Source organism: Bactrocera dorsalis, unplaced genomic scaffold (assembly GCF_023373825.1).
Source record: "Bactrocera dorsalis isolate Fly_Bdor unplaced genomic scaffold, ASM2337382v1 BdCtg037, whole genome shotgun sequence".
Lineage (NCBI taxonomy): Eukaryota > Metazoa > Arthropoda > Insecta > Diptera > Tephritidae > Bactrocera > Bactrocera dorsalis.
This window is the reverse complement of record NW_026038088.1, coordinates 39,248-63,400: the sequence shown is the minus strand read 5'-3', so window position 1 is coordinate 63,400 and position 24,153 is coordinate 39,248. Positions and strand designations below refer to the sequence as shown.

Here is a 24,153-nt window from a genome sequence, read left to right as displayed (position 1 = left end):
AGTTGAAAAACAACCCTAACCTACAGTAAATCCAATTAACTAAGTTGCGTTTCAAAGTCAAGTACAAGCAACCGTATCAAATGCATGGAACTCATTCCACAAAGGGCTTCTTGTTTTTTAATTTTTATAAATTGCTTTCTTAACATGTCTAAAATGCGGTAAAAAAGCGAGTTTTTAAAATTGGAAGTAGTTTTAAAGATACAGCAGTTCGAAGAAAATGTTGGAAGCACGTTTTTCCCAAAACTGTGTTTTCAAACTTTCCTCCATCGTATTTCAACGGCTTGACCGACACTCAGCACTTTAAAACACATGGACATAGCTTATATCAATAAAAAATTCCCAAATTTTCGACACATTTGCAACATTTTTTCAAATATCTACCAAACATGGTCTAAAAATATAAAAAAAATGTGTAATGAACTTAATGGGGTTTATACATACTTATACTAATTTATAATAATCCTACTTGAATTAGGAAATGCATTATTAAGGATTTTTAATTAATCCTAAATCGACAGATACATATACTAACATACAGTTGCTACAACTGAAAACTGGCAAATAGATTAATTTATAAGCTTTTACTTTTTCAATTTAACCACACATTATAATTATATAAATAAATAAATACATTATAATAATAAAAAGCTACCCTATTAACAATATTTCCCCTGGTGAATGCTTAAAACGAACCGTGAAACTGAGTACTTCCTCCTTTTACTCTACATTCGTTCACCGCTGATAACAGCAACAAAAGCCATAGCAACACTACCCTTTTCCGAGACGAAAGTATAACAGTTGGTAGTGGGGAATTCAAGTTAATGAAACTCTATTGCGAACGTATTTATTATGTACATTTAAGGCTACTTTTAGACATAGGTATATAATATGTATGTATGTATACCATGGTTGGTATATAAAATAACACATCGATTCTTATACATATGTATGTATATAAAAAGATAACAAATGTGTAACAAAGTAGGTACATACATATATTTACTTATTTAAATAGCTCGACTGTGCCTGCTAAACATTCAAAATGTGTGATATACAAATTTTTCACTTCAAAATAAATTATTGGTCAATAAATTTCTATTAGATAAATAAAAAGATCATTAAACGTTATATAACTACAAATGTACATTTGCATGCATATTTTAAATAAAATGAAAAAATATAAATCCTTTACAAGGCAATAACGAAAAATTTCAGAAGACAAAAAATTAAATATTCTTAATATTAGTCGGGGTCTTATAAGTATTTAATATAAAAATATTCGAAGTGATTTCTATGATGTGTATTTTATCTTCAAGAAGAAAGTTTCGTTAAGTGACTTCTTTTCAAAACCAAATACAGTGTTGAAAAACATTATATATACTGATATTTTATGAAAAAAATCTAATCACCAACTGCTTTCTGGTTCTTCTCTTCACATTATATTATCTCAAAATGGTGTGATTAAAAAGTTAATGAGAGCGCAGTTAAATTACGAAAGCTTACACCTATTACATCTTTACAAATTATTTACAAATTTTATTCTACAGCTTTAACTCAATTCAGCTTATAACGAATGACGATCGTATGGGGGAAAACACTGTGTATGTCGCTCTGACTAATTGGTTTTCATACCCATGTTAAGGTGTTAATAATATTGAAATGAGTACACACTGTACAAATACAAGTATTGTTAAAGTACTTGAGAGTTTTGCTTAAAAAATAAGCTACATACTTTGGATCATTGTTATGCATAAAAATCGAATTCTCAGACATCGATTCGAACACTAATGGTTCCATAGTAGTTTTGAAAATCTTGAGGTATGAAAATGGGTTTGTTGCACCGTCTATGTTGCTGTCTGTAGCGGCAGAATACTACCGAGTTGATAGTCCGGAACGGAAGGTCCGGTTACGTAGAAAGGACTGTCGTGGGAATAGATATCTATTCTCATCAATGGTCCAATGCCATACCAGGAAAGGCTCCGCAGGCCAGACCATCACACTACACTGCCGTGCTTAAAGGTTTTTGTGGTGTATGGTTCGCCATCGGATCTAATAAGAATCACCTTTGTTTTATCACTCCAAAGTACTCTTTTCTAAAATTTAACGTCATTTTTTAACCCTTAGCTACCTAAGGCCGGTCACAGTGACTCTACGTTTTCTTACAAAATTCGTATAACAATGAATAAAAAAATGTTATTGAAGTATGAAACTTCTTTTAAGTTAATTTTTTGTTAATATTAAATAAAAGGTACAAAAGAGTTGATGTGCTGGTTTTGCGTGTTTTATTATTATATTTATACTTTAAACACTAAAATTAAGTTAATTTTGACCGACGTTAGGTGGTAGAGTGTTTAAAAAAGACGTTAGGTGGCTAAGGGTTAAATATATGGCGGTATATACAATTTTTCTCGAACAATTCTTAATTTTGGCAATCCATTGGATTATTGCCTTTTTTGTGTAGATCAAAAATAATTCTCGGCTACGATTTAGAATAGCATCCCCAGATTTCGGGGTTAAAATAGGTATGTACGGATAGAGGAGGTCCCCTAGATTAAGAAAATATATATACATACATATGTATATGTATAGTTGCCGCTGATTTATGGTTTTTGAGATATTTGCATTTAAAGTTCAAAAATGCAACTATTTAAAATGCGCGTTTTTACCTTTTTTTTATTTTTAACTTTTGTATCCACTAACACTTCACTAAATCGGGGATGCTATTCTAAAATGTACCCTAATTCTCCTTTTTTTCAGAGTAAAAAGCGAATTTCTACCCATTTTTTTAATATTTTAACATTTACAGTTAAAACAATGCCTAACCTAGTTAAAAATTAATTCATTATAATTATAAGGTAAAAACTCAAGCGTAACCCCTTCTGCTCATCATACGCACTATTTAAATGTATGTAAGTACAAATCCGTGCTACAATACAAATTTCACATACTCACATGTTTCAAATTCATGTATTTAACAAATTATAGAAAATATCAGTAGAAAGCAATTATAATATTACGCCGGCAAAGAAAAATGTAATTAAATAATATATTTATAATATATAACATTTTAACTTATTAGTGCTAATGAATTTGTTCCAAAAATGGCAAAACAGTGTTATCTTCTCCAAAATGGAGTTTTTTCGCTTAGCCTGCAGTATAGAAGGCACAATGTAATAATGTAAACAGGTACGTATATAAGGGTATGTGTTATTTTTTATATCCACCAACAACGTATCCGCTTCCCCTACACACATACATATGTATGTATATACGCATCTTACGGAAGTGCAATTTAAATAGCACCGTCTTAAGCATTTTTCAAAATAGTTTTTCTTTTTTAACTTCTTTCATTTGGCATTTTACACACTCCGTTAATTATATATGTAGGCATGCATGTATATTGCATAGAGAAAAACGGAAAATTTCTACTAAATATAAAATCGATGTACAAAGTAATGGCAGCTGCGCACCGCATTGCAAAGAAAATTAAAATAAAATAGAAACCGACGATGTCTGGTGCTCAGATGATGGCGATGTCGAGCGACGACATACTGACAGCGCAGCAAAAGCAATGAAAACGAAATGGTAAACGCTTGGGGGAGGAGAGAGAATGATGAACGCCTCGGCACAACAAAATGTCGTAGTTGTTTGATATACAACATTAAGTATATATAATCATGATATAAATATATGCACATATGTACATAGGTGATTCATATATACACATATACAAATACGCAGTCTAGTCAAATGCACCTTTTGGTTTATTTACTGAAGCTCCGTACCTTAAACCATATGATCCATTAGTCTAAGACTTCCCATATCTATACTGTACATAATACCACATACATATGAAATTTATATGTAACACTATTATATCATATAAAAATTTAGTTTATATAAAGAAATTATTAAGATCTTGTATTCTCGACTAGCAGTTATTTTTTTATTAAAATATTTTATAACTGCTTACTTTTTAGCACTTAAAAATTCCTCGTCAACACCGTTGTCTTATCGCCTTCCCGAAGAAATGAAACGGTTGCGGTGTCTTCTAATTACGAAACATCATTGAATTTGATTTAAGTTTTTTTTTTTTGCGTTACATTTAGATATTAAACTTTTTGCGTTGTTTTTTTTTTATTTACTTTTTTATATAATACGACACTCACTACGGCAAATGTATTCACTTGGAGTTCCTTATATTTTCAATATAATATATTGTGCCCACATCTTGCTTTGTTAATTATGGCATATTATATACTAGCCGACATGGATATATTTGTGCATGTATGTATCAGGTATATACACTGCTTTCGGTTTCGTCGCTCCCCTGAGCTGTAAGGCTTTGTTGCTAACTTTGGCTTTATCGGCAATCATTTCTTTTCACTGCTTGCGAGTACGAGGAGTTTAATTTTGCTATATATACGAATATACATACATACATACATATATGCATTTATATATAAATTATATACAAAACCGTTTCTACCACTTCGGTTTATATCTCCTTGCTCGTTGCACCGTCTAGCAATGGCCGTAATCACAAAGAACAAAACGTTTTATATAATTTATATTTATATATTTAATGTACATATATATAAATAAATATATGTATATACATAACTGTTGTTACTATCAAAACTGTTTACCAAGTTGTTACCGCACCGAGTTCAAAGAAGAGACTGAAAGCAAAATCTTCCTGCCACCAGCTACTTTGCAAACACAGGCCATTCACACGAGTTGGACTCACGAGTTTGGACATGCGGCTCTCTTTCTCTCTTATAAAACATATGAGTCGGATCATAGGTTGTCAACAGGCAAATAATAGTTTAGCAGTTCACTCAACTCTCCAAACATTCGGAATACACTGAGAGCGAACTCCTATTTAGCCACATGTTTGCACTCGGGTATTCCGCATATCTATATACTTTTATATGTAATATCCAACAACTTGGTGTTACCTATTATTGGTATTGCTGAACGGTTGGTTCTGGTTTCTGGTTATGTCCCCTAGTGGCCTCGTGCATCCACAACACCACCACTACTTCCAAGCGGGCTTTTGCACGAGTTCATGTCGCTGACAAGTGTGGTAATTACTTTGAGCTGAGAAGTAAACGGCCTTACTTGCGTTAGGATTGAAAGGTGTATATACATACATGTATACTTATATACATACGTATAGAGTCGTTTGACCTGTGCGCGTAAGAGCAAACATACTTATGACAACAGCGTTTGAAAATAAACAGCAATCACAAAGGCTGCATTTCAATGGCAAAAACAACAAAATAAGGCACTGATTGTTGTTGCTGTTGTGTCTACAAAGCAAACAATGTATTATTTAATGCACATGTTTTTTCAATTTGTCCAAGTAACTAAAGTTATTTGTCAATATTTCGATTGTAGGCTTGTGGTGCCTATTGTTTTTGGTACTTTGCTAAGTTTCGGCAGATTTTACTTAACACAACTTAATTACAATCAGTACGTATGTAAATATGCAGTAAATTAAGAATGTATGTACGTAGTGTGTATGCATGTTGAATGCGCCCTTCTATCCTTTGCGTCTTCATTCCAAAACTGCGCTACTCCGCATGTGGTCTCACCCTGGACACGACCTCAAACACGTTGAGTACGTTTCTCATTTTCAAAATGGGGTCAACAAACTGTATTTCAAGTCACTTTAATATTCTCGACCTATAATTTTGTCATTGCTGTTCTGTGCTGAAAAGCGTCGTTCCTTTGGTAGAACGCAATTTTTATAGGTACAAATATAAAAAAAACAAAACAGTTTGTTATGTTGATAAGCACACGAAATTTGTTAATGCTAAATACATACATACATACATACATATGTATGCAATAATACACTTTTTAGAAAACAAGAGTTATGACGCATTTACAATTCACTGTATTAGCATTGACGTTGTAACAGATGTGAAGGCATACATATGTACATATGTATGTATGTATATGTATGTACATATATCTTACCTGTTGGGTTAGAATAGTACATAACCAACAGGGTGCGCAATATTTTATATCGGAATATCGACATTGATTTTTAAATTTCACAATTTATTTGGACCATTTAAAAAACAACAACATTCAACAGCATTATTGTGCATGGCAAATCGGCACATGCTACACATTCACTGACCACAACACTTCTTTTAAAGATCAATCAACAAATAATTAACCGATTTTATTCATTCTAAGCACAAAGATGCATCGTTATTAAAAAAACACGCTTTCTCAAGTACGAAAATAAAATCACATAAAACCAGAGGTTAGTCGGCTCAGTTTTTCGTAAAGCTTTCGAGGATTACCCCTGTCGGCCAGCTTGTTAAGCTCTTCATACGCATTTCGGCCTCTTTCTTTTTCTGTCTGCAAATGCGTCTCGCTTCCCTCTTCAACTGCCGGTAACTATTCTATCCCGCACGTGTTGTGGTCGATCGTAACGTTGCAAGTTAGGCAGTCTGCTTTTTCTCCGCTGCGACACGAGGCTCCTCATCGTACCGGCTGTTTTTTTTGCATTTTCCGAAAACAAATGGTTTCGGTTGCAGCTGTACGTAAAGTGCTTGAAATGCCATAGCGCAGAGGATACTTGGTCTAATACCGGAAGTCGTGAGCTGCTTGAGTCATATCTAAAAGAATCGTTTCTAGCCATTCCCAAGTGAATGACGATCAAAACACTTTCCTCACTTGCGTGAACTTCTACACATGACTTCATTCTCGAAGAAAACATAACTCTATAAGTCACTCATTATTACCGTCCTGACAGTATATGGTGCTTAAGCATGGACAATGATAACATTTGATGAGTCGATGTCACGAGTTTTCGAGAGAAAGGTTCGAAGATTTATGGTCCTTTGCGCGTTGGAGACAGCGATTTTCACATTCGATGGAACGATGAGCTATATGAGATATACGACGACATTGACATATGCAGTTCAGCGAATTAAAGGACAGCAGCTACGCTGGCTAGGTCATGTCGTCCGCATGGACAGAAACACTCCAGCTATGAAAGTATTCGACACAGTACCCGTCGGGGGAAGCAGAGGAAGAGGAAGACTTCCACTCCTTTGGAGAGATTAGGTGGAGAAGGACCTGACTTCTCAAATTGACGCCACATTGCAAAAAAAAGAAACGTGAAGAGTGATGAAAGAGTTTAGAAAGGTGTATTATGAAGCGATGGAACAAAAGTAAATTGAATTGGACCGAAAGTGTTTGCTAATCATCTGAAGGGAACCTTAAACCTAAAATACACCAAAAAAGAGCTAAAACATGGTGGCGTGCATTTTTATGGTATGGAGTGGAACCATTGGCCAGAATTGGTGGTGCTATTAAGAAAGCGTGGTATTCCATTCCAGGGAGTAGACGCCAGTAACTAGTGTAGAGCCAACCTCGCAGATGTCAACCTGATAACGAGTAATATAGTATTTTTTTACATTATTCATATAAAAGTTTTTTTTTTATTTTTTTATAGAATTCTGGGAGCGTACTATTTCTGTGTGCAGCCGAAATCGGTAAACGTTCAACAAAAACAATTTTCAAAGATAAATAACTTGATTTAATTCTTTTTTATATAATATCACATCTAAAACAAGTTTTTAAACATAAATATAAAATATTTTAACGTAAAAATTGCCAAAAAAAACTGGTTTCAAAAAAAATCCTGATCATTTAGTGTTAGGTGATACAAAAACCGTTAGGTGAACAAAACTATTATACTCTGTTAAAACATGTTGCAAGAGTATAAAAAGAATTATTAACCTCAAAAATCACAAATTATTATATCTCGAGTTCCTTTGCAGTATTTAAGTAATTATTCGGCTTAATTATTTGTTGACATTATTTGCTTAAATTTTTCGCTTCTTTATTTTGAGAACATAAAATATAAAAGAACATAGCTGAGCTAAACGAAAGCAAAAGTATCTAAATAAATCACTTTACTACAAACAATAGCAACATAAGGGAACAAACACACTTGAATTCTCATTTCACATAAATATGAGTGACCAAAACGAATACTTTCATAAGCATAAAGGAACAAATAAATATATTCGTCATGTCCATCGCCAAACAAGTTGAAGCAAACCATTGAAAATGAAATCACAAACAAATATTAAATAAAACACCGAGCTTATAACCAAAATGAATATTGATGAACAGGGCAGTGGCAACAGTGAAACAGAGAACACCAAATATTTATGTACATACATATACCCATATGCATATGTATGTATGTAAAGCTATCAGGCCCCATACGAGGTAAAATTTGGAGAGCAGCGAATGCGCTCTGGCGGCGAAGAGTACGCAATGACCCCCACTCAATAACTCAAGTTAATCAGTCAAAAACAAATACATAATATATTTATATGCAAACAAATCAAAGTTCTCTGGGCACAGCAAATATGTACACATAGTATGTAGATCAGCAGGTATCGCTGCGTTTGAGAGCGAAGCACAAAAATATTGAAAAAAATAAACAAAATTGATAAAGGAACTCTATATAGACCAGATACCAGATACCAGATTCGGAAGACGGTAGTTGGCACAAGATTTTAAACGCTGATCCACAGTTTCGAAATAAAACTGGATTCTCTATTTACTTTACGTACATACTTTTGCGCATGTTTATGTACAATAAATACACGTACATACATATGTATGTGCATACCTGCCTACAGTGCTGGCAAAAGCTTAAAATTTTGTTCAGTATTTTATTTTCAAGGTCGCATTATTCACTAAATGACAATTACTTTTGGCCTGGAAAACAATGCATTGGCGCTTACAGCCAATCTCAAATGAACTATTCCAAATTAGTTTTAATGAAATATCAAGTATGCAACATGTGTCAAAATTTGGGAATTATTCGAACAGGTGGCTTAAGTTAATTAGAAATTTATTGTAGAAATAAAATTCGAAAACCTTTTTCTAACATAAAATGGACAATATATTCTCTAACAGATAAGTTAAATGCTCACAAATATTAATTGTATAGCTTACAATCATATTTAAATTGTCCCTGAACAGGGTATAATAAGGTGGCCATGAAGTTTTTAACATCTATAAAAACATTGGAGACCCCGCAAAATACACATATCGTCACCTGAAATGCAAAATAACGTATCATAAAAAAATTCGAAATTGAGTGTCTTATTGATTACGATTCACTACTTCAAATTACATATGTCCAACATTATCAGGTTCTGCCCTCAGATATAAACCAGTTTTAACCAATATTAAAAATTTTTTTAGTCATGTTCCATTTTATTTCGTGTTTCATTCATGCCACTGTAAATTTCCGAAAATGTTGTTACGTTATTTTGCATTTCAGGTGACGATAATTCTCGAAAATAATAGTGTCGGCAAAATAAAAAAAAACATCAGGTAAAACACTACGAACATAATAAGATTCAAAAGTAATTTTTAGTCATTCCTGCTTAACAATATTCATTTAAAAATAGCTTAAAATTTGCTCTGTAGTGTATATTTCGTTGAAGCAAAAGCAAAAAAAAAGATCCAGTTGACTAATATTCGGTTGTAAAGATTGAATTTTTAAATACATCCATACACCGAGGTTATATGGAGACTAATAGATTCTGACAACGCCCACATCACTTTAACTACCAGCCATTATGTTGTACGTCTGTCTCTATATAAGCGAACTACTCTAACAAGATACAAATTTGGCAAAAGCCAAGAAACTACTCATTTGTCGGAACCACCGATATCGGACCACTAAAGCATATAGCTGCTATACAAAATAAGTGATCCAAACCACGTGCTTGTATGGAAAACTTTTTTATATGACAAATTATGTTCACGAAATTTGGCATAATATATGCCCAAAGCAACAGCACAACCTCCGAAGCCCAACTGACCCATCAAGTTATTGTACAGAGTACTTTTTATTTGTAAAAGCTTCCGTGCAACCGAAGTTAACTTTTATGTTTCTCTTTTTCATTTAATCAAGTTTAAAGGTAGTTTTTACCAAAAACTTATTTTTGATCGGCGCTGCCTCTGATATAAAATATGATTAAAGTTTTTCGAGAAATTATTAATAACTTTGGGTGCTTGAGTTTAAGTGCTCACTGTATTTGTATGGATGTATTCATATATTTCATACACTAGTAGGAAGGAGTTGGATTATTGCTATCATGGATATGGATATTGCAAAAAATTCATAATCAAGTTTTGCTGCACACTGTTGGCCATAAGCTACACATTACCACATTACAAACATACAGATTCGACTAACATACGAGTGAAATACTCGGTATAAATTTGTTTTGAGTGGAAATGAATGTGTCCTTAGATAACTGAACGAGAGGTTGATATTTTTACTCAAGCATGAACTTAACTGAACTCAACTGGAAATGGCAACCATCCCATTCAAACAGTAGTGTAATTACGACTAATCATCATGTAAGGTACCTAGTGCGTAGGCTTAAATTAGGACGACTTACATCATAAAGGCAACGACAGTGGCTTAATAAGGTTGACTACATGTCACCGACTTTGTTGCGAAGTTCACATTAAATATCCCGACATATGTACCTACATACATACAGATTGTGGTATATATGTATATGTAACTGCAAACTCTCCAAATGTCATGATAAAGAGAAGTTTTATGGGATGACTGTAAATACTTCAAAAGCTGGCAAAAGTAATTCTCCAGATTTCACTGGTGTGAGGATTGTATATTTTGTTATTGTACAAATGTATGTAAAGTTTAAACATTTATGGATGCGAATTTGACAGATCGTCAAATATAAGGAAATTTTATTTATAAACAAATAATGAACAGCTAAATCCTACGATATGTATGTATATGATAATAATAATGTTTTATAGAGGTATATATTTTCCTTCCCGCGTATTCTTAGTAATCTTTTGTAAAGTAACTCTTTTATATCCTCAGAAATGTTCGGTCGTGCTTCGCTTATAATGTTATATGTTTTTTTGTTATAAATATTACCAAGAGCCGATTGCTGATATCCAGCTTTCGAAATTGTGGTTTTGGCGACTAATGATACACGTCAGTTAGGAAAACCACCAAATTAAAATAAAATAAGGGTTACTTAACCGCAACGAAATGTACCCAAATACAATTGCTATCGCAGACGATAGACGAAAAAATTCAAAAGCTCTCTTTTTCGAGGCAAAAAAATTAATATTTTAATTTATGCCGGAAAATATTTATCAAAAAATGGAACAATCACTTGCACTGGAACCGGGCATTAAAGATCCAGTGTGTGGACATTTATATTTTGTAAGAAAACAAAATAGTATTTAAGAAAAATGTACATTTTTGTTAAGAATAATAAAAGTACATTTAAAACAAATAAATTCAATAATATATACATCTCTTTGCAATTGAATGCTATAAAAGTAAAACTTGAAGTAACTGTAACTATTCTTAAGCAACACTAGTATTTTGAAATTAAATATAATAGTGCTCAAACACAATAAGTTTTTATATACATAAATAAATAACAATTTACTTAAAAACAAAACTAATTTTAATAAAACATGTAACACTGATGAATGTAAATTTAAAGCTTAATATTTTCGTATGCATATAAAATAAATAATATTATCTGAAAAAAAACTATTGGTGGGAAAAATTGCATAGAACGTTTCACTTTTTATCTAACCATTTTCAGTACGGCCTAGGCATGCTGTTTACTATATCTATTGGTGGGCCTAAGTAAGGGGAAATAACCATCGGAAGAAGTAAAGTGCCATTAGCGCATATAAAAATTAATACTGTTATAGTAACCTTTTCTGACTCAGACGACATTTGGTAGAAGTGTTTGTTACCTTTCGCTGTGGTAACTTTTCCTGTTTTTGTCCTCGTTTTTAATTAAGCATTATTACGCAGCTCGGAAACCCACTTTCTAAATAAATTCTTGCTAAGTGCAGCTCTGTCTTCGCGAAGATACAACCCAGAATTTGAGAATGTCGTAAGTTACTTCCACCTCGGCCCCTTCTATTTTGCAACCTAGTAAGACAACGGTGCGGTCTCAGCCTTTTATTTGTATTCGGAGCAACTTCAACTGCGCAGTTTGCTCAAATGTTCTTTATGTCTCTATGTGTACCTCAATGCCCCGAAAATTAATGAAATAGCTGAACTTAGTCAAAAAGAACGCAGACAATTTTTCGTTGAGGTGATATTGAATGGTGGACTTAAGAATTCCATAAATACTAGAGGCTTTATCAAAACTAAATATTTACTAACACATTTTTACGCACAATAATTTAATATTCTTAACTACCAAAATCTCTATATCACTAGCAAAAAAACCTATTTTTCCCACTCCCCGATATGTGCACCAACTAAAATTTCTTTAATAAACGCAAATTATCAGAAAATTATGATTATCATACCGTTATAAATCGATGGCTGCTTCGATTGAGATTTTTCAAACATACCATTTTAAACGATTTTCTTAGTTAAAATGCAAAACATGAGTAGTGTCCAATGACTGACACACTTAACCTACAATGCATTAAAAATACTGATAAGTTAATGTTAGAAAGAATTGTGAGTTTATTGTTCAACTATTGATAAGTTGGTTGATGTTAAATACAAACAGCTGGCAATTTGGAGTGAATGGTAACGCCATCGCGGACATTTACTTCTAAGTGTATGAGTCGATCATCAGCTATGCCACACGATAATTCTGTCGATGGTATTTGCAGAGCCGAGAAAAATAATGCAGTTTTCTTACAATCCACCGAACAAGATGCCTCTATGTGCTCTTTGCTCTTGTCGCCATCACTTGGATTTATGGTGTGTAATTCAAGATTTTGATAACGTGTTGTTATTGTTGCCATATCTGTTTCGGCAACCAAATTCATTTCACCGGCAGAAGTGGCGTAAAAGATTATTGTCGGCGAGAGATTCTTTATTTTATCAATTAAACCACGTATTAAACGGTTGGATGGCACATTTAACACTAGCTTACATTCTGGAATGGTAGGCACGGCGAAATGTGGCCAATCACAGCGTGGTATTACATCCACAGGTACATGATGCATGGCGCGACGCGATTTATCTGAACTCTTAGTTGCCGCATCAATGTCAACTGTTAGACAAGGAAACTGTAAATTTGTTAGCTTCAATTTACAGTAAGAAGGATTGTTACGGAGTAAGGAAAGTGCAGTTCCCAAATTCAATGTCGGTATATTTAGCACAATATGTGGATCATTTTCACTGTCGACACCTTGCATTGTGTACTCAGCGAAATATTGCTTCGGATCAATTTCCACCCACACTAATGGCGCGGTACTACCGGATTCCTCATTGGCTACAAAGTAGACTTTGTCCATAGATATTTTCATTACACATGCTTTTGCCAATTTCGATAATGTTTGAATAATATAGAGAAATTCTCGCATGTACTCAGGATCCTGCATCATGGCACGAAACTTCATAGTGTAAATTTTCTTTTTTTACTTGCTAAATTATGTAGGCTTTTTATGATCCATTCATATTTGAATATGTGTTTCATGATAAAGAATAAAAAGAAGAAAAACAAAATTCAAAGTTGTGTTGATGTCTCTCTTTCTATTCTACTTTTTGTATAGCAAATCTATCTTACTAATAACGTATGAATTAATGAAAATATTTTTTTTTTCGTTTTATTGCACTAAATAAAGTGCTCTTAAAAATATGTACATATATGAATTTATCACAAGGTCAAATTCTAATTCAATTTGTACTACTATAGCAATTATTTAGAATATTTTTTCGTTGATTTGAGATGTGGTAGTAGTAACTTTTGTATAAAAAGAGTATTTCGCAAAAAAAAAAACAGAGATTCTTTAAATCGAATAAGTAACGATCAAGTGGGTATATTAACATTGACTTGAGGGTATATTAACTTCATTTGAGTTTATAACAACTCGTAGGGAAAGTACGAGACCCCATTAAAGGATTTGCCATATCTGTCAGTCTGCACATACACGGGGTCATATAGAAAATAGCTGTCATACAAATTGAACGATCAAAATCCAGTCCACGTATATTAAAATTTTTTTATTTGCAATATACCTTCATGAAATTTACACGGATCATTGTCTAAGACAATACTTCAATTTCGGAATAAATTGTTGAAATAGAGCATTTTTATAACGTGCCTCGGTGTAACAATTGCGATATACAATAATACTTTGAAATTGAATATTATTTTTTTTACTTTTTTATTTATTAAAAAAAAATTCCAATCCTACATTGATTATACTGATATGAAAAATTTAATGCAGAAAATAGGTTCTGTTTTTATTTCCTAAAAGTATGATTTGTTGGCAAATATTTCGTTTAAGAAACATACATATACCCTCCATTTTGTGGTAGTTACGAGTAAAATTAGTCGACAACACTTTGTATACATAAATTTGTCAATAATAAATAAAAACAAATTATTTATATCATGCAAAAGAATCTGTAAAATAGTGAAAAACAAAATTCTTTCATTACACCATATTCGGTGCTTTGATATCAAAATACACAAAAACAAAGCATTTGCACCATACTTTTCATTCCAAAAACTTGAACATATTTAAATTCACACTTTTACTAGCACTGGCGTAAACAATTATTAAAAGAATTAACAAATTTAACTTTTATGAAATATAAATAAATTATATTCTCAAATGTGACCCATAAATACGAATTGCAGTTGAACCATGTCGGTTATTATTGAGAAAACACTTTGGTCTCACAAAGAGCACCGACGAAGTCAACCGAAAATGAAATAAAAAGCAAATGCGAACAAACACGAGCTGGTTGAACACTAAATACAACAGGCACATGGACTTGACACACATGGAGCCAAGACACGCCATTTGCGCTGGAGGTTTACGTTGCAGATCGTTATGAACGCACGATAAAGAGCAAAATGGGGGCTGTTTGGTCGTTGCATACACCTTCTTCGATTTCTCAAATATGTTCGACTTTTGTATTTTCATACAAGAATTTCATATTGGTTTCTTCACATTTGTAGATGGCATATCCAATATATTACATACTTAAAACTTACATTTATTTACAACAAATGTCAATTTAAGAGCTTAAATACGATTCCAAAAGCTGATGGATATAAGCAACGAAAAATCAATACCGAAATAAAAATACACTGCATAAACCGAAACCTTTACAAAATGTATGTAAACGATGTGCTAAATAATACTATTCATAATTTTTGCTTTACGATTTTTTTAATACTGAATGTTTAGTACTTATCTGGTCAATTTCTCAATAGTCGACATTTTGTCTACAAGTCTGCCTAGCTACCCAACCGTGTTGCAGTCATCACGACTACTACACCGTCTCATCTCAATGGTGAAATAATATAACTCTTGAAAACTTAATATATATATGCATCAACATGTCATTCCATTTTACACTTAATTCTTTTGCACAAAACTTACCTGTTTCTTATTCTTTTTATGTATTTTTAAACAATTTTTGATTTAATTTTTACTAAAAACCACACGTCTCATCGACAATATCAAAAATTGATTCCGACAATCACGGCCACCGCAGCGTTGCCAGGTACCAATTGCCAATTGTTAATTTTAAAGAAATTTAGAATGAAAACTTGTCAACTAGATGTCGCCCTCCATCTTTTGTCGTATGTCTTGTACAAATTTATAGATTGAATTATAAAGTTGACTCACTTTCATGTTAATTTTCTATTTTATGTTAATCCTTCAAGGAAAATGAGCTGAAACTTTCCCTAAAAAAGCATTACTAAACAAATGATGAATGAAATGTCCATACTGCTTTATTCACTTGATATTACGTACAAATAAATTTCCATACGCATATGGGCTTTCAAAATATATGTTATACCATGTTCAGACCGACACTTAATCACACGATTTCGGCTGTTGCAATGATTCCAATTTTACCTGAAAAACAACTTAACAAATGAAAAAATGCATCCATTATTTCTATTATATGGAAAATATTTAAAAAGAGACGGCTTTTATTATTAATACTATATGACAATCTTTTCTTTTGATAAATACTAAGCGATGTGAATTCTTGAAAGACAATAACAGCTGTTTTTTGATCTTTCTAATTTTCGGTCTGAACATGGTATTATAATACCAACAACTGAATCCCCGAATTGAAAGCTCTTTAAGTTAAATAAATGTAAAATATAGAAGCATTTACAATTGCTTAAAATACAAATCCTCTTTCCAGATTCAGGAACATGTAAATCAAATTTAGTCTACATTATCGAGCTAACTAATTGTACCGCTACAGCAACAACAAAGTACTTAAGCGCCGAGTTGTGAGAAAGCGTTCCTATTTGTAAATATTTCTAAGTATGGCAAGGTCGATTGAATAAAGTTACGTTGAACAATTATCGACTACCGGCTCTCAACTCTAGATATTTTTGGTTGAATATAAACATTGTAACATTTGTTATTTATTTATTTTTTCTTTTTATAGAATTCTACCAAAAATATTAATTATCGTTTAGAAATTCAACTGTGATTGGATTCAGAATTATTTGCAGTGCACTTATAACTTTTTAGTCTCGCCGCAAAATGTCTGAACGGAAAGTGTTGAATGTATGTCAGATTAATCAAAAGATTTAAACAACATGCTATATTAATAATTAATACATTTACAGAAATATTATCCTCCGGACTTTGATCCGTCAAAGATTCCTCGTATGAAATTGGCCAAAAACAGGCAGTATACCGTTCGTTTAATGGCTCCATTTAACATGAGATGTAAGACATGTGGAGAATATATCTATAAGGGGAAAAAGTTCAATGCTCGAAAAGAGGATGTTGAGAATGAAACATATTTAGGAATACGTATTTACCGTTTTTACATTAAGTGTACGCGTTGTCTACAGGAAATTTCCTTTAAAACCGATCCGAAAAACACTGATTATGAAATTGAAGCAGGCGCTACACGAAATTTCATGGCTCTAAAACTGGCCGAAGAACAAGCTCGTAGGCAAATAGGTAGGCATTTAAATAAATGTATATGAATTCCATTACAACTAAATCACGTTTCTTAGAGGAAGAACGTGAGGAAGAGGCGAATAATCCAATGAAGTTGCTTGAAAACAGGACACAGCAATCGCGCAATGAAATTGAAATGCTTGAATCGTTGGAAGAGTTAAGGGACTTAAATCGACGTCAGCACAACGTGGATTACGAATCTATGCTACAACAATATAACAACGTGGAATCGGAGCAAGAAAGATTAATGCGCGAAGAAAAAGAAGATGACGAATTTGTGAAGTAAGCTTTTCTAATTCCTCGTATTTTATTGCCCATAATTTAAATAATGTTTTCTAAATAGGTCTATAAATTTTAAAACAAGTAAAAGCGGAAACAAAATTGTTGCGGAAGAAATTATTGAAGAAGTGAAGGATGAACCAATTTTACCAACAGAAGCCAAGAAAGCCAAAACTGATCTACCAACAATGGCGAATGCCGTCAAATTTAAATCTTTAACAACAAAGTCTGTACCGATCGTAAAACGTAAAACTCCACTTGTCATCCTTAAATCAAACCCCACTGCAGCAACTACTCTCTCAAAGGAAAATACAAATATTCCTCCGTCAATAACAGAAACTACGGTTAAACAGGCTGCTAAAGTATCATCGACGACAACAACAACAACATCAGATAGTCAAAAACCCGCTGAAGCTAAGAATGGCGGACTCTCATTACTGTCAAATTATCTAAGTAGTTCTGAAGAATCAGAATGAGTAGTATATCAATTTATATATGCAAACAAGATTCCGTAAGGGACTTTTTATACGCATGATCAACACTAACTGCATTTGAAATACATAAGGGTCTGCCGCCATGCACGTCTGCTGTTATATGATATATTGTAAATAAGTAAATTAAATGTATATGTAAAATTGAAACTGACAAAGCCATAGAGGTGGGAACTTCGACGTAAGGATTTTCACAAGGCATAGGCAAACAAATTAATAAAGTCACTATAAAGAAATATAAAAATCTCGATCACTTTCATTCCAGCCAAATGTGCCAGGCAGTCTTTGTCTAGTAAACAAAGAAAAATCTCTAACTAAATAAAAAAAGTTTATATATTACAAAGTAGGTGATTTATTCATTTTATATAAATTTTTAGCTGGAGCTTTTATTTTTAACAAATTTTTGTTAATAACTCAAAGGCACCTGTGCCATTTCGTACCGGCAAACCAACCATCAATCGACTTGACGGTGAACTCAGCTCATCAGCACGTCCACTGCCAGCAGCATTTTTCAAAAACTGCAAACAGGATTCGAATGACATCTGTTGCAATGGTGAGGATGAGTGTTCCATGCCTTTACGTGAAAGTGGTTGGAAGCTACCATCAAACGTCATATAATCGGCAATTAATGAGAGATGTCGTCTATCCACTGTGATACCATACACTTTGAAAACATTCGTCACTTCTTTAATTATGACCTGCGCCGCCGCTTCAATGCCATACGTCCTGGCAATAGCGTGTATATCGTTGGAGTAAAGGCGATTTAATTCTAAGATATCATTGTACTTGAACATTTCAACAATATTAATGCCATCGGTTTTCAATAATTGTGCATTATTGTCGCCCTTATAAATGATAGCACGTTTAATATTCTGCACTTGATGTACAACGCATTTACCAGCCAATTCTCGAATAATAGATGATATATCAGGCTTTTTGTATTTCATGTTAAGCTGAAATTTTCATGAGAATTATTACATATGTATATCTTATATACGGGTTTAGTAGTGTATTTACTTACATTAAACGTAAGTTTGCACCACTGATGCAGCTCCTTATCGTATGAATATTCTTGGACCATCTCATTGCTGAGCACTTTTTCCACCATAGCATCGCCTGCATCGGATGTGCCTACATCCTCGTTAACTTCGTCATCATTTTCTGCGTCTCCTATATCATCGTCATCATCAGCATCTTTAATTTCCTCCAAAACTTCGGGATCGTCATACTCAGTTTCATCTTGCTTCCGCGTTTTGAATTTACGGCCAGTCGCGTCGTCATCGTCATTCTGGAAAATATACGGCAAGTATATGTTAATGCACATAATTCGGTTATTTTATTGTAAGTTTAATATTACAGCTTGTTCATCATCCGACGAATCTATATTGATGACATTTGTTGATTTCCCTCTTTTGGATTGGCCACCCATTTCATTTCTAGATTCATCTTCATCCAAATTTTTATCGCCGTCATCTTTATCCTCATTTATATCAATGCTAAAAATATATGCATTTTATTTTATACTATATGTAAATGATATAAGAGCAACTTACACAGAAGATTTGGCCTTTGAAGACTTTATAACGGCACGGAACAATAGCTTGAAGAACACCTCACTCATATATTTTAGCACCTTTTTTGGTCGCACGCAGAAATCGTTCTGATAAGCTTCGCGGGGCAGGAATTGGAAGCGTAGCTTGTATTGATATGCGCGCTCAGGCTTAAGAACCAGTTTAGTTTTCACATTAACAACTGAAATATATATTATTATACGTATATTGTTATCTCGTGGTTTTTATGCTAAACTTACATTGTAATATATCCGCTAGAGTAACGCGATTCAGCTTGATACGCAACTTATTGGCGCCTTTAACCTCACTCGGTTTTATTGGTATATCCATCGAAGGGGTTTTGATATTAGCCGAAGCTAACATGAGAATTTCACGCAGACGCGGTATACCGAGCGTGACGTTCATTTCACCACGACCGGCGAAGTGGAAAGTGTTCAGTGTCATCTGCGTCGAAGGTTCACCAATCGACTGAGCGGCTAATAAGCCGACTGGCTCGCCCGGCGACACCAATGCCTTTATGTTTTTCAAGTAAATTATGTCGTCAATTGCCGCTTTACTATTTGGATACTTTTTCATATATTCATCGACGATTTTTTCTAGTCGCTCAGAAACACTGCCATAGCAGTTGTCCTGTCTGTAAAGAGATGTAGTGGGATCGGGACAACGTGCGCTTGACTTTTCATATTGCTCTTTCGTTTCGACATCAGCTTTACGCCAAAGCTTTCGTTTGTATTCATAATCCATACTGCGTCCGTTTTTGGGATTCAGCTCAAGTGCATTCGCTTTGGTTGGTGCATCGGCTGAGAAATCAGTGAATGCCGAATGTATTCTCTTCGTTTCGTACGTTATATTTTTTTCTTCGCGTTTATTTTGCCATTTCCGTATTTTCTTCACATGTCGTGCGATCTTCATGAGTGTCTGTTCGTCTTTGATATTTTTCAGCTCTTTTGAGTGAATGATTGCTGTGTAATTGAGCGCCAAAAATTGCATGCAGAAATTAGTATTGAAAAACTTTGATTTAACTATATCTAATCCATCTTCGCCATACAAATATTGTACAACGCTGTTGTCGCTATCGCGAACCGTCATGTCATAGCCAACACTAAGACCTTCGAGATGTTTGATCAGACAACGTTGTAGGTAACCCGAACGGGATGTTTTCACAGCAGTATCAATAAGACCTTCACGACCCGCCATGCAATGGAAGAAGAAATCTTGTGGTTGTATGCCGGTCATGAAACGGCCGTCAATGAAACCACCCGATTTCGGTGACGTCTCAAAGGTTGTGAAGCTCGGCAATGACTTGCCAGATATCATGAGCGGTGGACGTTTGCCCTCCAATTCAATTTGCCCCAATAAGCATGAGATCTGCATAGTGTTGACCATAGAACCCTTTGCGCCGGAGAGAACCATTAATTGTAAATTGTTTTGTGGAAATTTGGATATGAGTCCACTGGGTAAGCAAGTACGATTTATATCGTTGGTGTAACCGTCGAGCAACGATTTGTATTTGCGATCTAAGATAACACGGAATTTAGGGTCTTTCGCATAGGCCTCTTCCATTTTTTCAACAAGCACATCAAGCGACGGTATCTCATCCAACTCCAATGCAGCAGCAACTGCGGCGTCACCAACCTACAATTATTACAAAAACGATAATACTATTGTTTACACCTTCAAGGCATTTTACACTCACTTTTCGTGATTCTTTAACTATTTTACGCCTTTGTGTGTCAGCCTCGGCTGTAACTAAGATATCCTGCACACCCAGCGTAAATCCCTCTCGTTGCAAAAATGAAGTAAACAATTTCGTGAACGCCGTCAACAAGCAGGTGGAGACCTCACCGCCGTACAACTGTAAAAATGGTAGAGTTCAATAGATTTAGTATATGTAGTTATATCTATAGCAGTCACACCTACTTCATACATGCAATGTATTAAACCGTAAGTTGTGGCGCCGTATTGTTGTTTATCGAGTACACCGGTAAGCAGTTCGCCTTTATGAATTACAACATTGCTTTCACATAAATCGCTGCCGCCCACGGGCGCACAAGCAGCTTCATGAGCTGGTGATACGATCCATTGCTTATAGGATATTAAAAAAATAATAATAATTAGATTATATGTGACGCTAGAAGTGATGAATCGTTTTTGCTTACTTTTGAGTTGATTTTAGCTTGTGTATGTAGATTGATGCGTGAGTAGCCTTCGGGTATCAAGTTGATAATTATTGTAGAAAGTACCTAAGTAAATAAAATGTTTAACAAAAATTAGATCAGTCTTGATTTTATTATTTGTTGTTGCACCAGCTAAGCCGTTCCAGTCTTAACAACAAACAACCAACTGACCTGTTTTCCAGACCAAAGTACCGTTGGTTTCAGGATGGTGGGTGGTAGCAATTTAATTTTGCCGCGTAAATGTGAGAGTCCTTGGTACACAAGCTGCTGATAGTCTTCCCTATTGAAAAAACGTCCACGAATTGACAATTTTACACCAGATATAACATGATCCTGAATTAAGCCGCCCAAAGGTGTGCCGTCTTTAGGTACCAAATAGTTATTAGCCACATTGACTGCAAAAGAAATAAATTTTTAGAATAGGTTAGGAGTTACAAATATATCAATAATGTAGATTTAATAGTTTTTCGTTCCAATTACCCAAATTATATGCTTCAGCCCGAGCTACTTCACTTTGTGGGAAGTGCGCATTCATTTCATCGCCATCGAAATCAGCGTTATACGCTTTGCAATTGGAATAGTGCAGCCGGAATGTCTTTTCGCCCGGCAAAATGCGTGCCTTGTGTGCCATTATTGATGGTCGATGAAGTGATGGCTGTCGATTGAGTAGGAGTACGTCACCATTGAGAACGTGGCGGTGCACTACTTTAATACCATTTTCAGGATAGTTGAATAGTAGTTTTGCCATGCTCTCACGCTTTGCTGCATTATCTGCTGGTATGAGCGTCGTGTAGCCTTTCTCATCTTGTATATAATTTGCGCTGATAGAAAAATTATTACAATTCATTGATGACGAATAGAAGTATTAAACATTTTCGCTTACCCAGGGTGTATGTCGGGACCGTTCATAACCATTTTCCGCAGTTCGGCGACATTCCACGGTGTTACTGGCACGGGGTAGCTTAACTTGCGTGCAAAAATATCTGGTATACCGACTTCTTCAACGTTGATATTTGGGTCGGGCGTAATGACAGTACGGGCCGCATAGTTAACGCGCTTACCCATCATATGTTTGCGTATTAAGCCCTCTTTTTTCTCTAAAACTTGTTTAAGTCCTTGATTCGATGGCGAATCTCTGCTAGCTGTTATGTCCAATAACAAATCTACCGAAGTTTGTAGCGTTTGCCAAGCATTGTACAATTTTTCATATGGGGATTTTCCTCTTGTAGTTTCGTATACACGTTGTGCCTCTTCTGTAAGTTCTTCTCTCAGCCCTTTAAGATGCTTCATGACCACACGTAGTACAGAATTATTTTCAATTATAGCTCTATAAATTCCAGTTTGTGGATGTTCCACAATCTGATCATGTAATATATTGGGTGGACGCGCTTTTGGCGGTATTACTGGTATAGTGTCCATGAAAAAAATATCAACGGGCGATTCATTTCCACTTGCATTTAGTTTCAGCAGAGGAAACAATAGTTTTAACAAATCCGGGTAATTGTCATATATTTGTCTCAGAAACTTCCGGCATTCATCAGCGAAAATTGATTTATTTTGACCCATAGTTTGTTGTGTTTCCGGCATACTAAGTAGAAGTTTTTTAAACATAACATTATGTGATTGTATTAAAAATAAAAAAATATATCGCTTACGAATTCTTCATTTCCGCTGCTGTGATGTAGTAAACTAGTTTCCGATACAAATAACGAATGTTGCGCAAGGGTTTTTCGCAATGTATACATTTCTTAAAAGGCACACGTTGAAGAGCAGCATGAACCAAGGCCGAACGTATTCCACATGAAGTTTTTGTATTATTACATGCATTAGACTCTCCTATGATTTAAAGACACAAAAATTTTTTATATATTCTGAACATAAAATTATATATAGTTATACCTTTCTTTAACAACTCAAACATTGCCGCTATCCGAGGATGTACGTAATTTCCATCTTCAGTTTTCACCAAACGCTCTTCATTTTGACACACTATCTCCGATTTAAATATTTCAAGTTCTTGTGCTTCAACAATATACCCCGCATCTATGAGGCGTAATTGCAAAGTCAGCACGTCACAAACATGATCTGTAAGAAAAATTCAATTTGTATATTTTGAAATTTCTTTTAATGAATATATACACACATACCTTTCAGTTGTATCTTGAAACAGTTCAAGCAAAAAATACTTAACATTTTCTGTACTAGTTTAATAAAAAAAGGATTAAACACCAGTGCGTTTAATTCAATATGACCCATATGGCCAGGACATGCCTGCATGTTATAACATGTAGCACATGGTTCCATTCGTCGACCATAAGTACCCATTAAGTTGTCATATAAACCTCCGGGCAAAGGATGGCCAAGAGGATCAAATGTTAAACCAGTAATAATTTTAACAACACTCAGCTTCTTTATTTCTTCATTGGAGAACACTCCGAATTCCAAATCCTCTGGAATTAAATCGATTTCTAATTTTTTTGCAGTACCCATCTTTCAAATTTCTTAATTAAAATTGAAAATTAAGAAACTCAACTTTTGCTAAAACATCTATGAAAAGAACGTGTTTTGAAATAAATTTTGACAGGTAGAGCAGCATGCGTCAAAGAACCCTTAAGGTGCACAAAGACGTTG

The 24,153-nt window shown here is 34.2% G+C and overlaps 4 protein-coding genes across 8 annotated transcripts in view; 1 reads left to right on the top strand and 3 right to left on the bottom strand.

The window, feature by feature from the left end:
- LOC105226598 (E3 ubiquitin-protein ligase TRIP12) overlaps positions 1-4,680 on the bottom strand; it is a 33,975-nt gene extending 29,295 nt beyond the window's left edge. For 2 of the 5 annotated variants that reach the window (XM_049461459.1, XM_049461461.1), the window contains exon 1: positions 3,974-4,586. The gene's annotated coding sequence lies outside the window, so the exon portion shown is untranslated. Of the gene's footprint in view, positions 1-3,973; positions 4,608-4,649 lie in introns of those variants that run through there. The other 3 variants (XM_049461460.1, XM_049461457.1, XM_049461458.1) reach the window with 3 other exon arrangements.
- A 7,855-nt stretch (positions 4,681-12,535) lies between these two features.
- LOC105226528 (checkpoint protein HUS1) lies at positions 12,536-15,560 on the bottom strand. Its single transcript, XM_011205430.4, has 2 exons — positions 15,445-15,560; positions 12,536-13,485 (listed from the first exon to the last, which is right to left on the bottom strand). Exon 2 carries the CDS (start codon positions 13,444-13,446, stop codon positions 12,592-12,594), a length of 855 nt encoding a protein of 284 aa, XP_011203732.2. The 5' UTR covers positions 13,447-13,485; positions 15,445-15,560; the 3' UTR covers positions 12,536-12,591.
- Positions 15,561-16,388: 828 nt separating this feature from the next.
- On the top strand, positions 16,389-18,018 carry LOC105226527 (splicing factor YJU2). Its single transcript, XM_011205429.4, has 4 exons — positions 16,389-16,599; positions 16,662-17,004; positions 17,061-17,286; positions 17,348-18,018. The coding sequence occupies exons 1-4, from the start codon at positions 16,576-16,578 to the stop codon at positions 17,757-17,759; spliced, it is 1,005 nt and encodes a 334-aa protein (XP_011203731.2). The 5' UTR covers positions 16,389-16,575; the 3' UTR covers positions 17,760-18,018.
- Positions 18,019-18,089: 71 nt separating this feature from the next.
- On the bottom strand, positions 18,090-24,097 carry LOC105226526 (DNA-directed RNA polymerase I subunit RPA1). Its single transcript, XM_011205428.4, has 14 exons — positions 23,670-24,097; positions 23,422-23,607; positions 23,178-23,358; positions 22,406-23,110; positions 22,003-22,343; positions 21,694-21,917; positions 21,505-21,588; positions 21,266-21,430; positions 21,042-21,200; positions 19,585-20,980; positions 19,328-19,526; positions 19,132-19,270; positions 18,796-19,062; positions 18,090-18,727 (listed from the first exon to the last, which is right to left on the bottom strand). Exons 1-14 carry the CDS (start codon positions 24,010-24,012, stop codon positions 18,167-18,169), a joined length of 4,950 nt encoding a protein of 1,649 aa, XP_011203730.2. The 5' UTR covers positions 24,013-24,097; the 3' UTR covers positions 18,090-18,166.
- Positions 24,098-24,153: the final 56 nt, after the last annotated feature.